Consider the following 23,951-nt stretch of genomic DNA (forward strand, 5'->3'; position numbering starts at 1 on the left):
TATAGGACTCCCAATCAAAGGCAACTCAACACACCTGTCTTCAATTGAGAGTCCAACCCCAATCAACTAAACATAGAAACACAGACATAGACCAGTGACAAACCCCATAAACATACATCAACTACCCTCTGCCACGTCCTGACCAAACTACAATAACCAAATATACTCTATACTGGTCAGGACATGACAGTTCTGTTAAAATTATATGATGAGCACTCAACACACTGCGCCTTGGTCTACTCCTTGCAACAGCCGTTACAGAACCACCCACCAAAAGAAGACCAAGCAGCGTGGATTGGAGCACCGGGGAGAAGGATGGACATGGAAGTTGGAACGTCGATTCTGGGAGGACAAGTTAAGGGAGCTACAGGAGCCTGAGAGGCAGCCCCCCCAAAAAAAAAATGGGGGGGGGCACACGGGGAGTTGAGGTAAGTCAGGTTGGAGATCTGTGCAAACTCCCCGTGCTTATTATGGGGAGCGACGGATCAAGCAGGCACCCTGTTATGCTGAGTTACGCACTGTGTCACCAGTGTGCAGCTATAGCCCGGTGCGGTCGATACGGGTTCCTCAGCGATGCCGTGCTAGAGTTGGCACTCAGCCAGGGAGAAGTGCGCCGGCGCAGCTCATCTGGCCACCAGTGCGTCTCCTAGGTCCAGCCTACCCTGCGCCTGCTCTACGCATGGCAGCCATCATTCCCCAGCACAGCCCAGTTCGCCCTGTGCCAGCGCTCCGTCCATGCCGGGATACAGTGACAACTCAGCCAGGATGGGTTGTGCAGGCCGTGCGCTCCAGACCTCCAGTGCATCTCCAGGACCCAGTCTATCCTGTGCCTGCTCCCAGAGCCAGGCCTCCTGCAAGTCTCCCCAGCCTGGTGAGTCCTGTGCCTGCTCCCAGAGCCAGGCCTCCTGCAAGTCTCCCCAGCCTGGCGAGTCCTGTACCTGACTCCAGTCCGGAGCTGCCAGAGTCGCCCGCCTGTCCGGAGCTGCCAGAGTCGCCCGCCTGTCCGGAGCTGCCAGAGTCGCCCGCCTGTCCGGAGCTGCCAGAGTCGCCACCTGTCCGGAGCTGCCAGAGTCGCCCGCCTGTCCAGAGCTGCCAGAGTCACCCGCCTGTCAGGAGCTGGCTGCGAGGGTCCCCACTCCAGAGGTGCCAGCTAAGTGGGCCAAGCCGAAGGTGGAGCGGGGTCTACGTCCCACACCAGAGCCGCCGCCGTAAGGAAGGCCCACCCGGACCCTCCCCTTTGGAGTCAGATTTTGCGGCCAGAGTCCGCACCTTTGGGGGGGGGTACTGTCACGCCCTGGCCATTAGAGAGGGTTTTGTTCTCTATTTTGGTTAGGCCAGGGTGTGACTAGGGTGGGCATTCTTTGTCCTTTTTTCTATGTTTTGTATTTCTTTGTTTTGGCCGGGTATGGTTCTCAATCAGGGACAGCTGTATATCGCTGTCTCTGATTGGGAGCCATACTGAGGCAGCCTGTTTTCCTTTGGGTTTTGTGGGTGGTTACTTTCTGTTTAGTTGATGTTCCTGACAGAACTGTTTGGCTGTCGTTCGTTTTCTTGTTTTGTTGAAAGTTTTCTATTAAAATTATATGATGAGCATTCAACCCGCTGCGCCTTGGTCTACTCCTTGCAACAGCCGTTACATAAACGCATGACTACTACTGCTGTATTCTTCTGTGCTTCATTTTGATGCTTGGAGGTTTGAAAACAGAAATCACACAAATCCAATAGCATCTTTTATAATAGATACAGAACCTCTTAGGCTTATTTCTCCAATACTATTTGTTCAGAATAGACAGAAGCCTGAATATGACATGTTTGCCCCACTCTAAACAGATCTCTAATACGAAGATCTGACAGGAACATCCATCCAAATAAGCAATGATGAGTGGGAGAGAGGATGGCTTAATGGGGATTGTCAGTACCAGACTTTGGATTATTTTCCTGTCTTTCAGATATCGAAATAACAACAGATGAGTTGATCAGGGCAGGCATACAGCAAGTCAAATAGAGGACAGCCTCTATAACAACCCTGTAATAATTAAATGATCTCTGCATGTCTTCCCAGTGACTATTCATCTTGCCATACCAATAGATAGTCTGTGTTTGTTGGAACATTTAATATGATTTTTATTTTATTCAAATGTTGATGCAAGCCACTATTGCCAAGGCAAAGTACGTCTAATAGACCACCTGTGGTATTTCTCAGAATAACACAGGAAACTGTGCAATCAACACTGATACAACAGCGCTACATGATGTGAAATATCTTCCTCCAATGTTCTCCTGTTTAGAGTTCGTCCAGGACAGAGAACATATTTACTGAACACTCAGCCTGTTGGCTCGGATTCATCTGAACAAATATCAAACAAATTGCTGATGAGTATCATTATTGACCATGCATGCTTTCTCCTCGGCTTATAGCGAGCTCCGTTGCTGTTGCTGTGCATGCAGAAGGTTCAGATCCTTGCAGGGACGGACTAGGACCAGAAATCATCCTGGGCATTTCTAACACACTGGTCCATTTCTTCCCCAGAGCCCTTACACCGGTCTATTCTTTCCCCAGAGCCCCCACACCGGTCTATTCTTCCCCAGAGACCCCACACCGGTCTATTCTTTCCCCAGAGCCCCCACACCGGTCCATTTCTTCCCCAGAGCCCTTACACCGGTCTATTCTTTCCCCAGAGCCCCCACACCAGTCCATTCTTTCCCCAGAGCCCACACACCGGTCCATTTCTTTCCCCAGAGCCCCCACACCGGTCCATTTCTTTCCCCAGAGCCCACACACCGGTCCATTCTTTCCCCAGAGCCCCCACACCGGTCCATTCTTTCCCCAGAGCCCCCACACCGGTCCATTCTTTCTCCAGAGCCCCCACACCGGTCCATTTCTTTCACCAGAGCCCACACACCGGTCTATTCTTCCCCAGAGCCCCCACACCGGTCCATTCTTTCCCCAGAGCCCACACACCGGTCCATTTCTTTCCCCAGAGCCCACACACCGGTCTATTCTTTCCCCAGAGCCCCCACACCAGTCCATTCTTTCCCCAGAGCCCACACACCGGTCCATTTCTTTCCCCAGAGCCCCCACACCGGTCCATTTCTTTCCCCAGAGCCCACACACCGGTCCATTCTTTCCCCAGAGCCCCCACACCGGTCCATTCTTTCCCCAGAGCCCCCACACCGGTCCATTCTTTCCCCAGAGCCCCCACACCGGTCCATTTCTTTCACCAGAGCCCACACACCGGTCCATTTCTTTCACCAGAGCCCACACACCGGTCCATTTCTTTCACCAGAGCCCACACACCGGTCCATTTCTTTCACCAGAGCCCCCACACTGGTCCATTCTTTCCCCAGAGACCCCACACTGGTCCATTCTTTCCCCAGAGCCCACACACCGGTCCATTTCTTTCCCCAGAGCCCACACACCGGTCCATTCTTTCCCCAGAGCCCCCACACCGGTCCATTCTTTCCCCAGAGCCCACACACCGGTCCATTCTTTCCCCAGAGCCCCCACACCGGTCCATTTCTTTCCCCAGAGCCCCCACACCGGTCCATTCTTTCCCCAGAGCCCACACACCGGTCCATTTCTTTCCCCAGAGCCCACACACCGGTCCATTCTTTCCCCAGAGCCCCCACACCGGTCCATTCTTTCCCCAGAGCCCACACACCGGTCCATTCTTTCCCCAGAGCCCCCACACCGGTCCATTTCTTTCCCCAGAGCCCACACACCGGTCCATTTTTTTCACCAGAGCCCCCACACCGGTCCATTCTTTCCCCAGAGCCCCCACACCGGTGTCTTCTGATCCCTCCTGTCTCAGCCTCCAGTATTTATGCTGCAGTAGTTTATGTGTCGGGGGGCTAGGGTCAGTCTGTTACATCTGGAGTATTTCTCTTGTCTTATCCGGTGTCCTGTGTGAATTTAAATATGCTCTCTCTAATTCTCTCTTTCTCTCTTTCTTTCTTTCTCTCGGAGGACCTGAGCCCTAGGACCATGCCTCAGGACTACCTGGCATGATGACTCCTTGCTGTCCCCAGTCCACCTGGCCGTGCTGCTGCTCCAGTTTCAACTGTTCTGCCTGCGGCTATGGAACCCTGACCTGTTCACCGGACGTGCTTGTTGCACCCTCGACAACTACTATGATTATTATTATTTGACCATGCTGGTCATTTATGAACATTTTAACATCTTGACCATGTTCTGTTATAATATCCACCCGGCACAGCCAGAAGAGGACTGGCCACCCCTCATAGCCTGGTTCCTCTCTAGGTTTCTTCCTAGGTTTTGGCCTTTCTAGGGAGTTTTTCCTAGGGAGTTTTTCCTAGCCACCGTGCTTCTTTCACATGCATTGCTTGCTGTTTGGGGTTTTAGGCTGGGTTTCTGTACAGCACTTTGAGATATCAGCTGATGTACGAAGGGCTATATAAATAAATTTGATTTGATTTCTTTCCCCAGAGCCCACACACCGGTCCATTTCTTTCCCCAGAGCCCACACACCGGTCCATTCTTTCCCCAGAGCCCCCACACCGGGCTATTCTTTCCCCAGAGACCACACACCGGTCCATTCTTTCCCCAGAGCCCACACACCGGTCTATTCTTTCCCCAGAGCCCACACACCGGTCTATTCTTTCCCCAGAGCCCACACACCGGTCCATTCTTTCCCCAGAGCCCACACACCGGTCCATTTATTTCCCCAGAGCCCCCACATCGGTCCATTTCTTTCCCCAGAGCCTCCACCCCGGTCCATTTCTTTCCCCGGAGCCCCCACACCAGTCCATATTTTTCCTTGAGGCCCCCATTATTAGCCAAATAACGATAATTCTGCAAAAAGCCCTGTAAAACAGGCCCACTGGCCTAAAGATGAACCAGTCCACCTGGCATTTGTCCAAACTGTGACCTTTTTGGATCCAGTTTGGAGATCTGAACAGATTCCCCATGTAAAAGAGGGCACAATGAGATTCCCTCACCAACCAAACAGAGGATACATTTATCCAAACAAAGGATAAATCAATAAAGATAAAACAATGACCTCCTGACGGGTTTTGTGTGTCAGAAGATTATACAGCTATATTTGATAGAACGACTGGCTGATGTAGGGCTGAGCCGGGAAAATAACACAGAAGCTAGAATGATGTAGTGAAGTCAGCATGTTCCTAATGTGGAGGACGACCTCCCTGCAAAACAGCCCAGTCTGACCATGTTTTTCCGAGTTATCAACAAAAAGTGGTTTTGAGCGATGTAAGTAAAAAAACGGACCCGGAAATGTTTTTCTGTTGTAGTTGTGTTTAATTGTTTAAGGTTACAAACGTCATTTTCTTACCCCATCTAGTGACTAAATGACAGCATAAGTTTCAAGTACCATGCTAGCCAGTCTTGGGTGCTAGCCTGGGAGAAGTTACAGGAGAGACGGGTGGGACGAAAGTAACACAATGTAGGCACAGGCCAGAGAGAGGGAGCAGAAGTAGGCAGGACAGTACCCCCTTCGACGTCCAGCTTCAGCCGCAGGATGACGCCGGCCAGGATGATGGCCCAGAGGGCGAGGTGCGGGCCGGTCCGTATGGCCCGCTCCTCAGATGATGTTGGGGTCCAGGATGTCTGCCAGCGGGACCCAAGAGCACCCCTCAGGACCGTACCCCTCCCAGTCCACTAGGACATGCAGCTAACCATTACGCCGTTGAGAGTCCAGGAGGGACCTAACAGCAAATGCAGGGGTCCCCTCGATGTCCAGGGGAGGCGGCGGGGTGTCGTCGGGACAGCATCAGCCAGGGGACCTGGAACCACCGGCCTGAGGCGGGAAACTTTAAAGGAAGGTGAGATCCGGTAGTTGGTGGGGAGTTTGAGACAATAGGTTACCTGGTTGACCATCCGGAGGACCTTGAAGGAGAAACCCAGAGGGACATGACGATCAATACTCTCAATTCCATAGCAAACAGTGCCATGCCCTCTGATAGAAGGTTTGAGAAGTCAAGTCGAGGCTCAGGTCTACTTTAATAGACTGCAAACAATCTATTGACAGCGCGCACGACGCACGTGGAGTTCCAGGTCTCTGGCAGCCTCTGGAACTGCCGGTCTGCAGCCAACAAGGCTGAGTTCATCTCAGCCTATGCTACCCTCCAGTCCCTAGACTTCCTGGCGCTGACGGAAACATGGATTACCACAGATAACACTGCTACTCCTACTGCTCTCTCCTCGTCTGACTACGTGTTCTCGCATACCCCTAGAGCATCGAGCCAGCGGGGTGGTGGCACTGGAATCCTCATCTCTCCCAAGTGGACATTCTCTCTTTCTCCCCTGACCCATCTGTCTATCTCCTCATTTGAATTCCATGCTGTCACAGTTACCAGCCCTTTCAAGCTTAACATCCTTATCATTTATCGCCCTCCAGGTTCCCTTGGAGAGTTCATCAATGAGCTTGACGCCTTGATAAGTTCCTTTCCTGAGGATGGCTCACCTCTCACAGTTCTGGGTGACTTTAACCTCCCCACGTCTACCTTCGACTCATTCCTCTCTGCCTCCTTCTTTCCACTCCTCTCCTCTTTCGACCTCACCCTCTCACCTTCCCCCCCACTCACAAGGCAGGCAATACGCTTGACCTCATCTTTACTAGATGCTGTTCTTCCACTAATCTCACTGCAACTCCCCTCCAAGTCTCCGACCACTACCTTGTATCCTTTTCCCTCTCGCTCTCATCCAACACTTCTCACTCTGCCCCTACTCGGATGGTATTGCGCCGTCCCAACCTTCGCTCTCTCTCTCCCGCTACTCTCTCCTCTTCCATCCTATCATCTCTTCCCTCTGCTCAAACCTTCTCCAACCTATCTCCTGATTCTGCCTCCTCAACCGTCCTCTCCTCCCTCTCTGCATCCTTTGATTTCCTCTGTCCCCTATCCTCCAGGCCGGCTCGGTCCTCCCCTCCTGCTCCGTGGCTCGACGACTCACTGCGAGCTCACAGAACAGGGCTCCGGGCAGCCGAGCGGAAATGGAGGAAAACTCGCCTCCCTGCGGACCTGGCATCCTTTCACTCCCTCCTCTCTACATTTTCCTCTTCTGTCTCTGCTGCTAAAGCCACTTTCTACCACTCTAAACTCCAAGCATCTGCCTCTAACCCTAGGAAGCTCTTTGCTACCTTCTCCTCCCTCCTGAATCCTCCTCCCCCTCCCCCCTCCTCCCTCTCTGCGGATGACTTCGTCAACCATTTTGAAAAGAAGGTTGACGACATCCGATCCTCGTTGCTAAGTCAAACGACACTGCTGGTCCTGCTCACACTGCCCTACCCTGTGCTTTGACCTCTTTCTCCCCTCTCTCTCCAGATGAAATCTCGCGTCTTGTGATGGCCGGCCGCCCAACAACCTGCCCACTTGACCCTATCCCCTCCTCTCTTCTCCAGACCATTTCCGGAGACCTTCTCCCCTACCTCACCTCGCTCATCAACTCATCCTTGACCGCTGGTTACGTCCCTTCCGTCTTCAAGAGAGCGAGAGTTGCACCCCTTCTGAAAAAACCTACACTCGATCCCTCCGATGTCAACAACTACAGACCAGTATCCCTTCTTTCCTTTCTCTCCAAAACTCTTGAACGTGCCGTCCTCGGCCAGCTCTCTTGCTATCTCTCTCAGAATGACCTTCTTGATCCTAATCAGTCAGGTTTCAAGACTGGGCATTCAACTGAGACTGCTCTTCTCTGTGTCACGGAGGCTCTCCGCACTGCTAAAGCTAACTCTCTCTCCTCTGCTCTCATCCTTCTAGACCTATCTGCTGCCTTTGATACCGTGAACCATCAGATCCTCCTCTCCACCCTCTCCGAGCTGGGCATCTCCGGCGCCGCCCACGCTTGGAATGCGTCCTACCTGACAGGTCGCTCCTACCAGGTGGCGTGGCGAGAATCTGTCTCCGCACCACGTGCTCTCACCACTGGTGTCCCCCAGGGCTCTGTTCTTGGCCCACTCCTATTCTCGCTATACACCAAGTCACTTGGCTCTGTCATATCCTCACATGGTCTCTCATATCATTGCTATGCAGATGACACACAACTAATCTTCTCCTTTCCCCCTTCTGACAACCAGGTGGCGAATCGCATCTCTGCATGTCTGGCAGACATATCAGTGTGGATGACGGATCACCACCTCAAGCTGAACCTCGGCAAGACGGAGCTGCTCTTCCTCCCGGGGAAGGACTGCCCGTTCCATGATCTCGCCATCACGGTTGACAACTCCCTTGTGTCCTCCTCCCAGAGTGCTAAGAGCCTTGGCGTGACCCTGGACAACACCCTGTCGTTCTCCACCAACATCAAGGCGGTGACCCGATCCTGTAGGTTCATGCTCTACAACATTCGCAGAGTACGACCCTGCCTCACACAGGAAGCGGCGCAGGTCCTAATCCAGGCACTTGTCATCTCCCGTCTGGATTATTGCAACTCGCTGTTGGCTGGGCTCCCTGCCTGTGCCATTAAACCCCTACAACTCATCCAGAACGCCGCAGCCCGTATGGTGTTCAACCTTCCCAAGTTCTCTCACGTCACCCCACTCCTCCGCTCTCTCCACTGGCTTCCAGTCGAAGCTCGCATCCGCTACAAGACCATGGTGCTTGCCTACGGAGCTGTGAGGGGAACGGCACCTCCGTACCTTCAGGCTCTGATCAGGCCCTACACCCAAACAAGGGCACTCCGTTCATCCACCTCTGGCTTGCTCGCCTCCCTACCTCTGAGGAAGCACAGTTCCCGCTCAGCCCAGTCAAAACTGTTCGCTGCTCTGGCACCCCAATGGTGGAACAAGCTCCCTCACGACGCCAGGACAGCGGAGTCAATCACCACCTTCCGGAGACACCTGAAACCCCACCTCTTCAAGGAATACCTGGGATAGGATAAAGTAATCCTTCTAACCCCCCCCCCTTAAAAGATTTAGATGCACTATTGTAAAGTGGTTGTTCCACTGGATATTATAAGGTGAATGCACCAATTTGTAAGTCGCTCTGGATAAGAGCGTCTGCTAAATGACTTAAATGTAAAATGTAAATGACACATCCTTAATACTACCTCAAAGGATGTGGGTGGGGGAGGGGGAGGTCTGGTGCAATATAGGATGTGGGAGGGGGAGGTCTGGTGCAGTGAAGGATGTGGGTGGTGGAGGTCTGGTGCAGTAAAGGATGTGGGTTAGGGAGGTCTGGTGCAGTAAAGGATGTGGGTTGGGGGAGGGGGAGGTCTGGTGCAGTAAAGGATGTGGGTTGGGGAGGGGGAGGTCTGGTGCAGTAAAGGATGTGGGTGGGGGGAGGGGGAGGTCTGGTGCAGTAAAGGATGTGGGTTGGGGAGGTCTGGTGCAGTAAAGGATGTGGGTGGGGGGAGGGGGAGGTCTGGTGCAGTAAAGGATGTGGGTGGGGGGAGGGGGAGGTCTGGTGCAGTAAAGGATGTGGGTGGGGGGAGGGGAGGTCTGGTGCAGTAAAGGATGTGGGTTGGGGGAGGGGGAGGTCTGGTGCAGTAAAGGATGTGGGTTGGGGGAGGGGGAGGTCTGGTGCAGTAAAGGATGTGGGTTGGGGAGGGGGGAGGTCTGGTGCAGTAAAGGATGTGGGTTGGGGAGGGGGAGGTCTGGTGCAGTAAAGGATGTGGGTGGTGGGAGGGGGAGGTCTGGTGCAGTAAAGGATGTGGGTTGGGGAGGTCTGGTGCAGTAAAGGATGTGGGTGGGGGGAGGGGGAGATCTGGTGCAGTAAAGGATGTGGGTTGGGGGAGGTCTGGTGCAGTAAAGGATGTGGGTGGGGGGAGGGGGAGTTCTGGTGCAGTAAAGGATGTGGGTTGGGGAGAGGGAGGTCTGGTGCAGTAAAGGATGTGGGTTGGGGGAGGGGAAGGTCTGGTGCAGTAAAGGATGTGGGTGGGGCGTGGGGGAGGTCTGGTGCAGTAAAGGATGTGGGTAGGGGAGGGGGGAGGTCTGGTGCAGTAAAGGATGTGGGTTAGGGAGGGGGAGGTCTGGTGCAGTAAAGGATGTGGGTTGGGGAGGGGGAGGTCTGGTGCAGTAAAGGATGTGGGTTGGGGAGGGGGAGGTCTGGTGCAGTAAAGGATGTGGGTGGGGAGGTGGAGGTCTGGTGCAGTAAAGGATGTGGGTTGGGGAGGGGGAGGTCTGGTGCAGTAAAAGATGTGGGTGGGGAGGGGGAGGTCTGGTGCAGTAAAGGATGTGGGTGGGGAGGGGGAGGTCTGGTGCAGTAAAGGATGTGGGTGGTGGGAGGGGGAGGTCTGGTGCAGTAAAGGATGTGGGTTGGGGAGGTCTGGTGCAGTAAAGGATGTGGGTGGGGGGAGGGGGAGGTGTGGTGCAGTAAAGGATGTGGGTGGGGGAGGGGGAGGTCTGGTGCAGTAAAGGATGTGGGTGGCGGGAGGGGGAGGTCTGGTGCAGTAAAGGATGTGGGTTGGGGGAGAGGGAGGTCTGGTGCAGTACAGGATGTGGGTTGGGGGAGGGGAAGGTCTGGTGCAGTAAAGGATGTGGGTGGGGCGTGGGGGAGGTCTGGTGCAGTAAAGGATGTGGGTTGGGGAGGGGGAGGTCTGGTGCAGTAAAGGATGTGGGTGGGGAGGGGGAGGTCTGGTGCAGTAAAGGATGTGGGTGGGGAGGGGGAGGTCTGGTGCAGTAAAGGATGTGGGTGGGGAGGGGGAGGTCTGGTGCAGTAAAGGATGTGGGTTGGGGGAGGGGGAGGTCTGGTGCAGTAAAGGATGTGGGTGGGGAGGGGGAGGTCTGGTGCAGTAAAGGATGTGGGTTGGGGGAGGGGGAGGTCTGGTGCAGTAAAGAATGTGGGTTGGGGAGGGGGAGGTCTGGTGCAGTAAAGGATGTGGGTGGGGAGGGGGAGGTCTGGTGCAGTAAAGGATGTGGGTTGGGGAGGGGGAGGTCTGGTGCAGTAAAGGATGTGGGTGGGGAGGGGGAGGTCTGGTGCAGTAAAGGATGTGGGTTGGGGAGGGGGAGGTCTGGTGCGGCAGCCACACAGAGGAATCATGAATAATGATAATGTGTGTATGTCTGCTGAAGCCTAGCCCAACAACGCAGGGAACTTATTTCAGCTTGAGTAATGAATGACTCTGAGCGACTGGATCCCATGAAGGAATTAATGACCACAGAGAGACAGACAGACAGACAGACAGACAGACAGACAGACAGACAGACAGACAGACAGACAGACAGACAGACAGACAGACAGACAGACAGACAGACAGACAGACAGACAGACAGGATCATCCTGTTTACAGATCCAAAGGAATCTGCTAACATCAGAAGCTACCACTGTTGAATGGTACAACCTGTTCCATGTATCCCTTCTAACGCAACAAAATAAAAACAATGTTGAAATGAAATCACATGAATCTCCCCAGGTAGAGAACATAGGGCATTGCTAGGACTCTGAGACATAAATCCCCCTATGAAAGGACCCCTGACTAACTGAACTTAAAAATGACTAATTTGCAGTCAAATTGAATTTTAGCATTGCTGAGGGGCTAGGGGAGATTATTTTAACAGCAGTTGAAAGAGATGTCAAGAGTGAGAGGTAAGATCCCATCTCACATTTAAAAATAGTCTAGTAGATTAATTTATTTTTCCTCCTCTTCCTTCTGGGCTACTTTCTTTTCATCTTTTTTCTCGCTGGGCTCTGACTCATTCATGAGAGATCTCTCCATTCGCCAGTCAAATTAGCCTAATCAGGGTGCACCAGATGTTATTAAGTGCTAACATCCTGAGCAGCTAAGAGAAAACGGAAATGGCTAAAGCATTTCCTTTAATAACAGATTTCAATATTCTTGTTTGTCGCATGAAGGCTACTAAAGACTGAACACGTTTATGCCATCGTTTTTTTTAAACACAGTTGCAAGAAAAAGTATGTGAACCCTTAGGAATTACCTGGATTTCTACATAAATTTGTCAAAATATTTGACCTGATCTTCCTCTAAGTCACAACAATAGACAAACACAGTGTGCTTAAACAAATAACACACCAATTATTGTATTTTTCTTGTCTATATTGAGTACATAATTTAAACATTCACAGTGTAGGTTGGAAAAAGTACGTGAACCCCTTGGTTAATGACATCTCCGAAAGCCACAGTAATTGGAGTCAGGACTCAGCTAACCTGGAGTCCAATCAATGAGACGAGATTGGAGATGTTGGTTGGAGCTGCCTTTCAATATAAAAAACACTCACAAAATCTGAGTTTGCTATTCACATGAAGCATTGCCGGATGTGAACAGTGCCTCGAACAAAAGAGATTTCAGAAGACCTAAGATTAAGAATTGTTGACTTGGATAAAGCTGGAAAGGGTTACAAAAGTATCTCTAAAAGCCTTGATGTTCATACGTCCACGGTAAGACAAATTGTCTATAAATTGAGAAAGTTCAGCACTGTTGCTACTCTCCCTATGAGTGGCCGTCCTGCAAAGATGACTGCAAGAGCACAGTGCAGAATGCTCAATGAGGTTAAGAAGAATCCTAGAGTGTCAGCTAAAGACTTACAGAAATCTCTGGAACATGCTAACATCTCTGTTGACAAGTCTATGATACGTAAAACACTAAACAAGAATGGTGTTCATGGGAGGACACCACGGAAGAAGCCACTGCTGTCCAAAAAAAACATTGCTGCACGTCTGAAGTTCGCTAAAGAGCACCTGGATGTTCCACAGCACTACTGGTAAAATATTCTGTGGACAGATGAAACTACAGTTGAGTTGTTTGGAAGGAATACACAACACTGTGTGGAGAAAAGAAGGCACAGCACACCAACATCAAAACATCATCCCAACTGTAAATATGGTGGAGGGAGCATCATGGTTTGGGGCTGCTTTGCTGCCTCAGGGCCTGGACAGAATGGCTTCAACAGAAGAAAATACGCCTTCTGGAGTGGCCCAGTCAGAGTCCTGACCTCAACCCAATTGAGATGCTGTGGCATGACCTCAAGAGAGTGGTTCACATCAGACATCCCAAGAGTATTGCTGAAATGAAACAGCATTGTAAAGAGGAATGGACCAAAATTCCTCGGGTTCACATACTTTTTCTTGACACTGTAGGTAAGCATCTACTGGTGGTAGGGAACCCATTGACACAGCTAAGGACATGAAACAAAGACAAATCAATGTTAGTCCCAAAAGATGCATTTCTGTCAGAAAAGTTTGCTTTCCAGCAGCAGATTTGTTTGCATCAGATATACACTACCGTTCAAAAGTTTGGGGTCACTTAGAAATGTCCTTGTTTTTGAAAGAAAAGCTAATTTTTGTCCATTAAAATAACACCAAATTGATCAGAAATACAGTGTAGAAATTGTTAATGTTTTAAATTACTATTGTAGCTGGAAATGGCTCACTTTTTATGGAATACCTACATAGGCGTACAGAGGCCCATTATCAGCAACCATCACTCCTATGTTCACATGGCACATTTATAATTTTAAAAGGCTAATTGATAATTAGAAAACCCTTTTGCCATTATGTGTGTGTGTTAGCACAGCTGAAAGCTATTGTTCTGATTAAAGAAGCAAAAAAACTGGCCTTCTTTAGACTAGTTGAGTATCTGGAGCATCAGCATTTGTGTGTTCGATTAAAGGCTCAAATTGGCCAGAAACAAAGAACTTTCTTCTGAAACTTGTCAGTCTATTCTTGATCTGAGAAATGAAGGCTATTCCATGTGAGAAATTGCCAAGAAACTGAATACCTGGTACAACGCTGTGTACTACTCACTTCACAGAACAGCGCAAACTGGCTCTAACCAGAATAGAAAGAGGAGCGGGATGCCCCGGTGCACAACTGAGCAAGAGGACAAGTACATTAGAGTGTCTAGTTTGAGAAACAGATGCCTCACAAGTCCTCAACTGGCAGCTTCATTAAATAGTACCCGCAAAACACCAGTCTCAATGTCAACAGTAAAGAGGTGAGTCCGGGATGCTGACCTTTCAAAAACAAGGACATTTCTAAGTGACCCCAAACTTTTGAACGGTAGTGTATGTTTTCCTAATACTAGAAAATACACAGCCAATCTGTTGTATACATGTCAAACAGTCCTTTCATAAAGCTTCTATAATCTCCCCTTTAGAGAATGGTTTTCCCATCGCACTGATCCCTATAGCTAAAAGATGTGTGACCACCAGTCAATCAATTTACCCAAAGCAGAGCAGAGATGCTGCAGAGACTAACAGTGCCCTCTACCCTGACAGCTTTTAGAGGCCAAGAGCTGAAAAGGGCTTTGTAAAATGCTTCTGATGGCTCTAATCTTATCAGAGCCCGGTTGCATAAAACATATTAAGTAAATTTTCCCCTTATCGTTTCCCGTAAAGTTTCCTTACTGAAAAATATGAGTAGGGTTAGGGTTGTAGAGAATCGAAGGACCATGAATGTAATAAGAAACATTAGGTGCTGGCTTAAGGCCGGTAGCAACCACTTTAGAATGTCCAGTCAGAACAAGGATGAGGCGGATGTCCAGGTCAATGGGAGTTTAATGGAAGAAGTAATCTACATTTACACACACACATCTGACCACTCATGGTTCAGATAACTGAGAATCATGTCCAGTGAGAACTGACATTGACTATGTGTTCCTGAAAGAAAAGAGGAGAAAGAAAACGTAGGCTATTGCACTGCTATAATATGAATGACATGGTAGCACAGGTAAGTATATAACAGCCAGGGCTGTACACTACAGCAGGCATAAGGCCTAGTCATATGGCAATAGACTAAACAACCTATTGGACTTCTACACATGAAACTCAGGCAAATGTGCTCAAATAAACATTACAGTAACACTGAAATGTATGCATAATATAAATACAATGAGCATGAGTGATATACAGTTTGGACACACCTACTCATTCAAGGTTTTTTCTTTAGTTTTACTATTTTCTACATTGTAGAATAATAATGAAGACATCAGAACTATGAAATAACACATATGGAATCATGTAGTATCCAAAAAAGTGTTAAACAAATCAAAATACATTTTATATTTTAGATTCTTCAAAGTAGCCAGCCTTTGCCTTGATGACAGCTTTGCACACTCTTGGCATTGTCTCAAACAGCTTCAACATGAATGCTTTTCCAACAGTCTTGAAGGAGTTCCCACATATGCTGAGCACTTGTTGGCTGCTTTTCCTTCACTCTACAGTCCAACTCATCCTAAACTATCTCAATTGGGTTAAGATCAGGTGATTGTGGAGACCAGGTCATCTGATGCAGCACTCCATCACTCTCCTTCTTGGTCAAATAGCCCTTACACAGCCTGGAGGTGTGTTGGGTCATTGTCCTGTTGAAAAACAAATGACTGTCCTACTAAGCGCAAACCAGATGGGATGGCGTATCGCTGCAGAATTCTGTGGAGCCATGCTGGTTGTGTGGCTTGAATTCTAAATAAATCACAGACAGTGTCACCATGAAAGCACCCCCACACCTCCTCCTCCATGCTTCACAGTGGGAACTACACATGCAGAGATCATCCACTCACCTACTCTGTGTCTCACAAAGACTCAGTGGTTGGAACCAAAAACCTCAAATTTGGACTCATCAGACCAAAGGATAGATTTCCACCGGTCTAATGTCCATTGCTCGTGTTTCTTGGCCCAAGCAAGTCTCTTCTTATTACTGGTGTCCTTTAGTAGTGGTTTACAGAAATTTGACCATGAAGGCCTGATTCAAGCAGTCTCCTCTGAACATTGATATTGATATGTCTGTTACTTGAACTCTGTGAAGCATTTATTTGGGGTGCAATTGGACAGTTTTATATCAATCTCTTCATTCAAATACTCAGTCATGGACACTCTTACTGACAGTTGTGGCTGCTTTGCGTGATGTATTGTTGTCTCTACCTTCTTGCCCTTCGTGCTGTTGTCTGTGCCCAATAATGTTTGTACCATGTTTTGTGCTGCTACCATGTAGCGCTGCTGCCATTTTGTGTTGCTACTATGTTGTTGGCATGTTGTGTTGCTACCATGCTGTGTTGTCATGTGTTGCTACCTTGCTATGGGGTTATATTAGGCCTCTCTTTATGTCGTGTTGTGATGTCTCTCTTGTCGTGATGTGTTTTGTCTTATATTATTTTTTTTTTTATCCCAGCCCCTGTCCCCGCAGAATTTGTTTTTAACCTACTTACCTAGTTAAATAAAGGTTAAATAAAAACACATTTCTGAGGCTGGTAACTCTAATAAACGTATCCTCTGCAGCACAGATAACCCTGGGTCTTCCTTTCCTGTGGCTGTCCTCATGAGAGCCAGTTTCATCATAGCACTTCATGGTTTTGTGACTGCACTTCCTTATGTTTCAGGAAACTAGGCATAGGTCGCAAGTCATGACTTCACAGGAGAGCCATTTGAATGTTTTTTTTATCAAAATGCATTTTTTTGTCAGAAATGCCTTCTGGAGCATGTGAACTTTCATGTCCCTAAATAGCAAACTTGTTGGCATCTATAAATATGAATAAAATTGTTAAATTACGAGCCTTGTTGGTAAACCACAGAAAAAGCCAGCAATCTTCCCACTAGCCATGATTGGCTGAGATAATGAGTGGGCTAGACATGCCGAGAGAGGAGTTCGGATTGGTCTGCCAAATAGAAGGGTTCTGTCTATTTGAGCTCAGTCTATGTTGGTAATCCTGTTGAACGTGTCTTTTTTTATGTAGCTGCATAAGTGTTGCTCTCCACTTTCTGGAGGATCGAGTTTTGAAATCAGTGGAATTATAGCTAAAGAGATGGCGAAAACACCTGTTTCCGGATTACATCTTCAAACTAAGGGCATTTGTGGCATGTACCGTGACAGGGAGATGCATCCATCATGCATGGCGATGTATACGGGTAAGATAGTCTAGCATTTCTAATTTTGACAGAAAGGGGTTTCATTTCAAGCTAAAGTGTACTGTTAGCTAGCTAGCTAACGTTAGCTGGCTGGCTCCCTAGCTAACATTAGGTGGCTGGCTCGTTAGCTAATGTGACGTTTACCTAGGTAGCTTTAAGCTAAAGTGTGCAACACCCATTGAATATGGCCGGTGTAAGTAAACTTCGGCAAAAAAAGCATAAGGAAATTGGGTTAGGGTTAGGGTGGGTCTGGGGAGGATCCTCGCCAAAAGAAGAAAAATTGAATTTGAACAGCTAAATGCATCGATCTGGTGCACTTTGAGATGAACATTAAGAGATAAAATGAAAATAAAAAAAAGAATGTTCATTTACCCTGAACAAAAATATAAACGCAACATGCAACAATTAAAAATATTTTACTGAGTTACAGTTCATATAAGGAAATCAGGTTGTGTCTGTGGTTGTGAGGCCGGTTGGACGTACTGCCAAATTCTCTAAAACGATGTTGGAGGCAGCTTATGGTAGAGAAATGAACATTCAATTCTCTGTCAACAGCTCTGGTGGACATTCCTGCAGTCAGCATGCCAATTACACACTCCCTCAAAACTTGAGACATCTGTGACATTGTGTTGTGTGACAAGACTTCACATTTTAAAATGGCCTTTTATTTTCCCCAGCAAAAGGAGCACCTGTGTAATTATCATGCTGTTAAATCAGCTTCTTGATATGCCACACCTTTCAGGTGGATGGAATATCTTGGCAAAGGAGAAATGCTCACTAACAGGGATATAAACAAATCTGTGCACAAAATTTGAGAGCAATAAGCATTTTGTGCTTTTTGTCCCGTGTGGCTCAGTTGGTAGAGCATGGTGTTTGCAACGCCAGGGTTGTGGGTTCGATTCCCACGGGGGACCAGTGCGGAGAAGAAAAAAAATGTATGAAATGTATGCATTCACTACTGTAAGTCGCTCTGGATAAGAGCTTCTGCTAAATGACTAAAATGTAAATGTAGATGTTCTAGTTTTTTTTTTTTCAGCTCATGAAACTATTTTTGTTCAGTGTACAAATAAATTAATTACATTTTTTTTTTTAAATGTGGCTCAACTATCCCTTTAAAATAGGGTTTTCCAAGTGCAGGGGTTTTGAAAATGTTCCTGCTATAACAATGAATTTCTTTAAGTCAACCCACCTTCAAGACAAATCTAAAGGTGGTTTAGACTGACTAGTTGCAGACACTTGTCATTTTACAGTAGGCCTACACAGGTAAGATTTTTTTGGTTTATGAGTTATTGACAGTGTCCTTACCATCTCTGCTTGTGCACACTACTAAAATAACAACACAATTGAGGGAAGAGGCATTTCAATATACAGTAGCCTTTTCTCATTTTTGACTGGGGGGGGACCGGCTAACCGGATATTCGTTCCTGATTCAAGCCCGGCCTAAAGTCCTGGAATGGGCTCACTCCTCCAGGCTTACCTGTCATCCTGGTGCTCGTCGTACCCTGGGTTTCCTCTGACAACGCTTCTGGTGGCCCACCAGGGCTCCTGATGTCTCAGCCTTCGCCGCCGCATGAATGGTGTGTGCTCAAAGCAAGACCCCGCTGCAAGCTCTGTCTGGCCTCCTTCAGCCACTTCCTGTTCCTCTTCGCCCCTGGTCCCATATTTCCCTGGATTTTGTCACTGGGCTTCCTCCGTCAGATGGCAACACCACCACAGGTTCTCCAAGGCCGCCCATTTCATCCCTCTTCCTAAATTACCTTCAGCCAAGGAGACGGCCCAGCTCATGGGCTCTTCCGAATCCATGGACTCCCGGTCGACATTGTCTCAGATCGGGGTTCTCAGTTTTCATCCCGATTCTGGAAGGCGTTCTGCACCCTTATCGGGTCGTTGGCCAGCCTATCCTCCGTGTTTTCATCCCCAATCCAACGGCCAGTCGGAGCTAGCCAATCAGGACATGGAGAAGGTGCTCCGGTGTCTCGTTGCCAGTAACCCCACCACCTGGAGTCAGCATCTGGTCTGGGTGGAATATGCCAGGAACACTCTCCCCTGCTCGGCCACTGGACTATCCCCCCTTCGTATGTTCCATGGGGTATCCGCCTCTGCTCTTCCCAGATCAAAAAGTTGAGGTCAACATACCTTCAGCCCAGATGTTTGTCTGCCGCTGTCGGCGTACCTGGAAAATAGCTTTGGAGGCTCTTCTCAAGACCACTTCCAGGTATCGTCGACAAGCGGATCACCACCGGACTCAGGCTCCCTGCTATTGTATTGGGCAGAGGGTATGGTTGTCCACTCGGAGCCTACCCCTCTGGGTAGAATCCCACACACTCCCCCCGGCCCATTGGTCCTTTCCCCATTTCTAGAGTCCTTAGTTCCACTGCTGTCTGCTTGCTGTTGCCCCGTACCCTCCATGTTCACCCTACTTGTCATGGGTCCAGGATTAAGCCCTTGTCTCAGTCCTCTGTCTTCTGTTTCTAGGCCCATCCCTCCCCCCGTGTAATCGATGGCCAGCCAGCGTATACGGTGAGACACCTCCTGAGGGTTTGACCATGGGGCAGGGGTTTCCCAGTACCTGGTTGACTGGCAGGGTTATGGCCTGGAGGAGAGGTGCTGGGTTCCTGCTAAAGACATCCTGGACCCGGCCCTCATCGCCAATTTTCACCGCCACCCCGGTCAGCCAGTTATGCGCCCAGGTAGGACGCCAGGTGGCGTCCCTAGAGGGGGAAGGTTGGGGGTATGGGTACTGTCACGCCCTGATCTGTTTCACCTGTCCTTGTGTTTGTCTCCAACCCCTCCAGGTGTTGCTTATTTTCCCCGGTGTATTTATCCCTGTGTTTCCTGTCTCTCTGTGCCAGTTCGTTAAGTCAACCAGCGTGTTTTTCACATGCGCCTGCTTTTACTTATCGCACTTTTTCTAGTCCTCCCGGTATCAGAGACTCGAACCATCTGCCTCCTGTGTCTGCATCTGGGCCTCGCCCTGTGCCCTTATATTTATTAAAAATAAACTGAAATATCATTTACCCTACCGTTCAAAAGATTGGGGGTCACTTAGAAATGTCTTTGTTTTTGAAAGAAAAACGCTTTTTTTTACCATTAAAATAACATCAAATTGATCAGAAATACAGTGTAGACATTGTTATTGTTGTAAATGACTATTGTAGCTAGAAACTGCAAATTGTTTTATGGAATATCTACATAGGTGTACAAAGGTACTACTCCCTTCACAGAACAGCGCAAACTGTCTCTAACCAGAATAGAAAGAGGTGCGGGAGGCCCCGGTGCACAACTGAGCAAGAGGACAAGTACATTAGTGTCTAGTTTGAGAAACAGACGCCTCACAAGTCCTCAACTGGCAGCTTCATTAAATAGTACCCGCAAAACACCAGTCTCAATGTCAACAGTGAAGAGGCGACTCCAGGATGCTGGCCTTCTAGGCAGAGGTGCAAAGAAAAAAACATATCTCAGACTGGCCAATAAAAAGAAAAGATTAAGATGGGCAAAAGAACACAGACACTGGACAGAGGAACTCTGCCTAGAAGACCAGCATCCCGGAGTCGACTTTTGTTTACCCTTCCCCAAACCTGTGCCTCTTCTCAATCCTGTCTCAGCGCTCTACGAACATTTCCTTCGATCTCATGGCTTTGTTTTTGCTCTGACATGCACTATCAACTATGGGACCTTATATTGACAGGTGTGAGCCTTTCCAAGTCATGTCCAATCAATTGAATTTACCCCAGATGGATCAAGTTCTCTGATCCATCTCTATGTAGACGACACTATTCTGTATACCTCTGGCCCTTCTTTGGACACTGTGTTAACTAACCTCCAGACAAGCTTCAATGCCATACAACTCTCCTTCCGTGGCCTCCAACTGCTTTTAAATGCAAGTAAAACTAAATGCATGCTCTTCAACAGATCCCTGCCCGCCCGTCCAGCATCACTACTCTGGACGGTTCTGACTTAGAATATGTGGACAACTACAAATACCTAGGTGTCTGGTTAGACAAACTCTCCTTCCAGACTCACATTAAGCATCTCCAATCCAAAATTACATCTAGAATCGGCTTCCTATTTCGCAACAAAGCATCCTTCACTCATGCTGCCAAACATACCCTCGTAAAACGGACTATCCTACCGATCCTCGACTTCGGTGATGCAATTTACAAAATAGCCTCCAACACTCTACTCAACAAATTGAATGCAGTCTATCACAGTGCCATCCGTTTTGTCACCAAAGCCCCATATACTACCCACCACTGCGATCTGTACGCTCTCGTTGGCTGGCCCTCGCTTCATACTCGTCGCCAAACCCACTGGCCCCAGGTCATCTACAAGTCCCTGCTAGGTAAAGCCCCGCCTTATCTCAGCTCACTGGTCACCATAGCAGCACCCACCTGTAGCACGCGCTCCAGCAAGTATATCTCACTGGTCACCCCCTGTCACGTCCTGACCAGCAGATGGAGCTAGTGTTTTAGTTTTGGTCAGGACGTGGCAGGTTTGTGTTTATTAAATGTTGGGTTGATGATTGGGACTTCCAATTGAAGGCAGGTGTGTATAGTTGCCTTTGATTGGAAGTCCTATATAGGTGTGTGTGTTTGTCTTTGGGGTGGTGGGGAATTGTTCTGTGTTGAGCCTATGCTAGCCAGACTGTTTGTAGTTGTTCGTTCGTTCTTTTTGTTTTGTGATTTTGTACGTTCATTTTTTGAAGTTAATAAATTCTCAAGATGAGCATACACGTACCTGCTGCGTATTGGTCCTCTTCTCTCCAGTACGACATTTTTAAGGATGAGTACAACTTATTGTGTGACAGAATTCCCCACCAAAAAAGGACCAAGCAGCGGAAGAAGGCTGGCGAGGTAAGGGAGACCGAGAGGCACCCCCAATAATTTTTTAGGGGGGGGGCACAAGGGCTGTTTGACGGGGCAAGAGCTGCCCGCCAGTCAACAGTCGCCAGAGCTGCCCGCCAGTCAACAGTCGTCACCAGAGCTGCCCGCCAGTCAACAGTCGTCACCAGAGCTGCCCGCCAGTCAACAGTCGTCACCAGAGCTGCCCGCCAGTCAACAGTCGTCACCAGAGCTGCCCGCCAGTCAACAGTCGTCACCAGAGCTGCCCGCCAGTCAACAGTCGTCAGAGCTGCCCGCCAGTCAACAGTCGTCAGAGCTGCCCGCCAGTCAATAGTCGCCAGAGAGGTCAGACTGCGCTGAACTGCCAGAGTGGCCAGACTGCCCTGACCTGCCGGAGTGGCCAGACTGCCCTGACCTGCCGGAGTGGCCAGACTGCCCTGACCTGCCGGAGTGGCCAGACTGCCCTGACCTGCCGGAGTGGCCAGACTGCCCAGACTGTCCCCAGCTGCCAGACTGCCCAGACTGTCCCCAGCTGCCAGACTGCCCCGACTGTCCCCAGCTGCCAGACTGCCCCGACTGTCCCCAGCTGCCAGACTGCCCCGACTGTCCCGAGTTGCCAGACTGCCCCGACTGTCCCGAGTTGCCAGACTGCCCCGACTGTCCCGAGTTGCCAGACTGCCCCGACAGTCTGGAACGGCCTGCACCTGAGCCACCTCCAAGATAGGTGGGTTGGGGAGGGAGGGTGTAGCACAGTGCCGTCGTTGACGGCAGCCACCCTCCCTTCCCTCCCTTATGGTTTAGGGGTTATTGTTTGTTGGGTTTTTGTTGGGGTATTGGGGATTTTCTTGTTTTTCTTTTTTAGGTGCATTCCGGGGTCTGCACCTTGAGGGGGGGTACTGTCCTGTCCTGACCAGCAGATGGAGCTAGTGTTTTAGTTTTGGTCAGGACGTGGCAGGTTTGTGTTTGTTAAATGTTGGGTTGATGATTGGGACTTCCAATTGAAGGCAGGTGTGTATAGTTGCCTTTGATTGGAAGTCCTATATAGGTGTGTGTGTTTGTCTTTGGGGTGGTGGGGAATTGTTCTGTGTTGAGCCTATGCTAGCCAGACTGTTTGTAGTTGTTCGTTCGTTCTTTTTGTTTTGTGATTTTGTACGTTAATTTTTTTAAGTTAATAAATTCTCAAGATGAGCATACACGTACCTGCTGCGTATTGGTCCTCCTTCACCGACAACAACCGTGACACCCCCAAAGCCAATTCCTCATTTGGCCGCCTTTCCTTCCAATTCTCTGCTGCCAATGACTGGAACGAACTGCAAAACTCTCTGAAGCTGGAGACTCATATCTCCCTCACTAGCTTTAAGCACCAGCTGTCAGAGCAGCTCACAGATCACTGCACCTGTACATTGCCCATCTGTAAATAGCCCATCCCCATACTGTATTTATTTATTTATTTATCTTGCTCCTTTGCACCCCACTATCTCTACTTGCACAGTCATCTTCTGCACATCTACCATTCCAGTGTTTAATTGCTATATTGTAATTACTTCACCACCATGGCCTATTTATTGCCTTACCTCCCTTATCCTACCTCATTTGCACATACTGTATACAGACTTTTTCTACTGTATTATTGACTGCATGTTCGTTTATTCCATGTGTAACCTTGTGTTGTTGTATGTGTCGAACTGCTTTGCTTTATCTTGGCCAGGTCGCAGTTGCATATGAGAACTTGTTCTCAACTAGGCTACCTGGTTAAATAAAGGTGAAATCCAAATAAAATAAAAAGTTGAAGAAACATCTCAAGGATGATCAATGGAAACAGGATGCACTTGATCTCATTTTCGAGTCTCATAGCAAAGGGTTTGAATACTTACGTAAATGTGGTATCTGTTTTTTGGTTTTAATACATTTGCACACATTTCTAAAAACCTGTTTTTGCTTTATCATTATGGGTTATTGTGTGTAGATTGCTGAGGAAATTGTTTTATTTAATACATTTTAGAATAAGGCTGTAACCAGTGTAATGTAACAAAGTGGAAAAAGTCAAGGGGCCTGAATACTTTCCGAAGGCACTGCATATTTAATGTAATGATTTGCAGCAGATAGTAAAAATATTAAAATGTCCATGGCTTGGGCTTGTAATATGTTGTGGTGATGACCCTTTGACGTTGTGTGTGTCTTTATGGACATCAGTAAGAGTGTGGAGTACAGCCAGAAGACTAAGGATGAGGCTTTGCAGGAGGCAAAGGGAATGAAGGCTGACATAGGAGGTACAACGACCGTTCATCCTTTCAAACATACTGTATTTACAGCCATCCCTGCCTTCCCGACCAGCCTAGA

At 48.8% G+C, this 23,951-nt stretch overlaps 1 protein-coding gene across 1 annotated transcript; it reads right to left on the reverse strand.

Moving 5' to 3' along the window:
- Positions 1–9,139: 9,139 nt before the first annotated feature.
- On the reverse strand, positions 9,140–18,342 carry LOC123730918 (extensin-2-like). The gene is made up of 2 exons (XM_045709525.1): positions 18,248–18,342; positions 9,140–10,736 (listed from the first exon to the last, which is right to left on the reverse strand). The coding sequence occupies exons 1-2, from the start codon at positions 18,340–18,342 to the stop codon at positions 9,140–9,142; spliced, it is 1,692 nt and encodes a 563-aa protein (XP_045565481.1).
- Positions 18,343–23,951: the final 5,609 nt, after the last annotated feature.

This window comes from Salmo salar, chromosome ssa27, assembly GCF_905237065.1.
Source record: "Salmo salar chromosome ssa27, Ssal_v3.1, whole genome shotgun sequence".
NCBI lineage: Eukaryota > Metazoa > Chordata > Actinopteri > Salmoniformes > Salmonidae > Salmo > Salmo salar.

Bases quoted from the DNA above. Each gene is read 5' to 3' on its own strand.
- LOC123730918 (XM_045709525.1), bottom strand. From the start codon at position 18,342: ATGCGGCGGCGAAGGCTGAGACATCAGGAGCCCTGGTGGGCCACCAGA. The intron at 10,737-18,247 runs GTAAGCCTGGAG...TTACTGCACCAG, and splicing joins GACGAGCACCAGGATGACAG to ACCTCCCCCTCCCCCAACCC.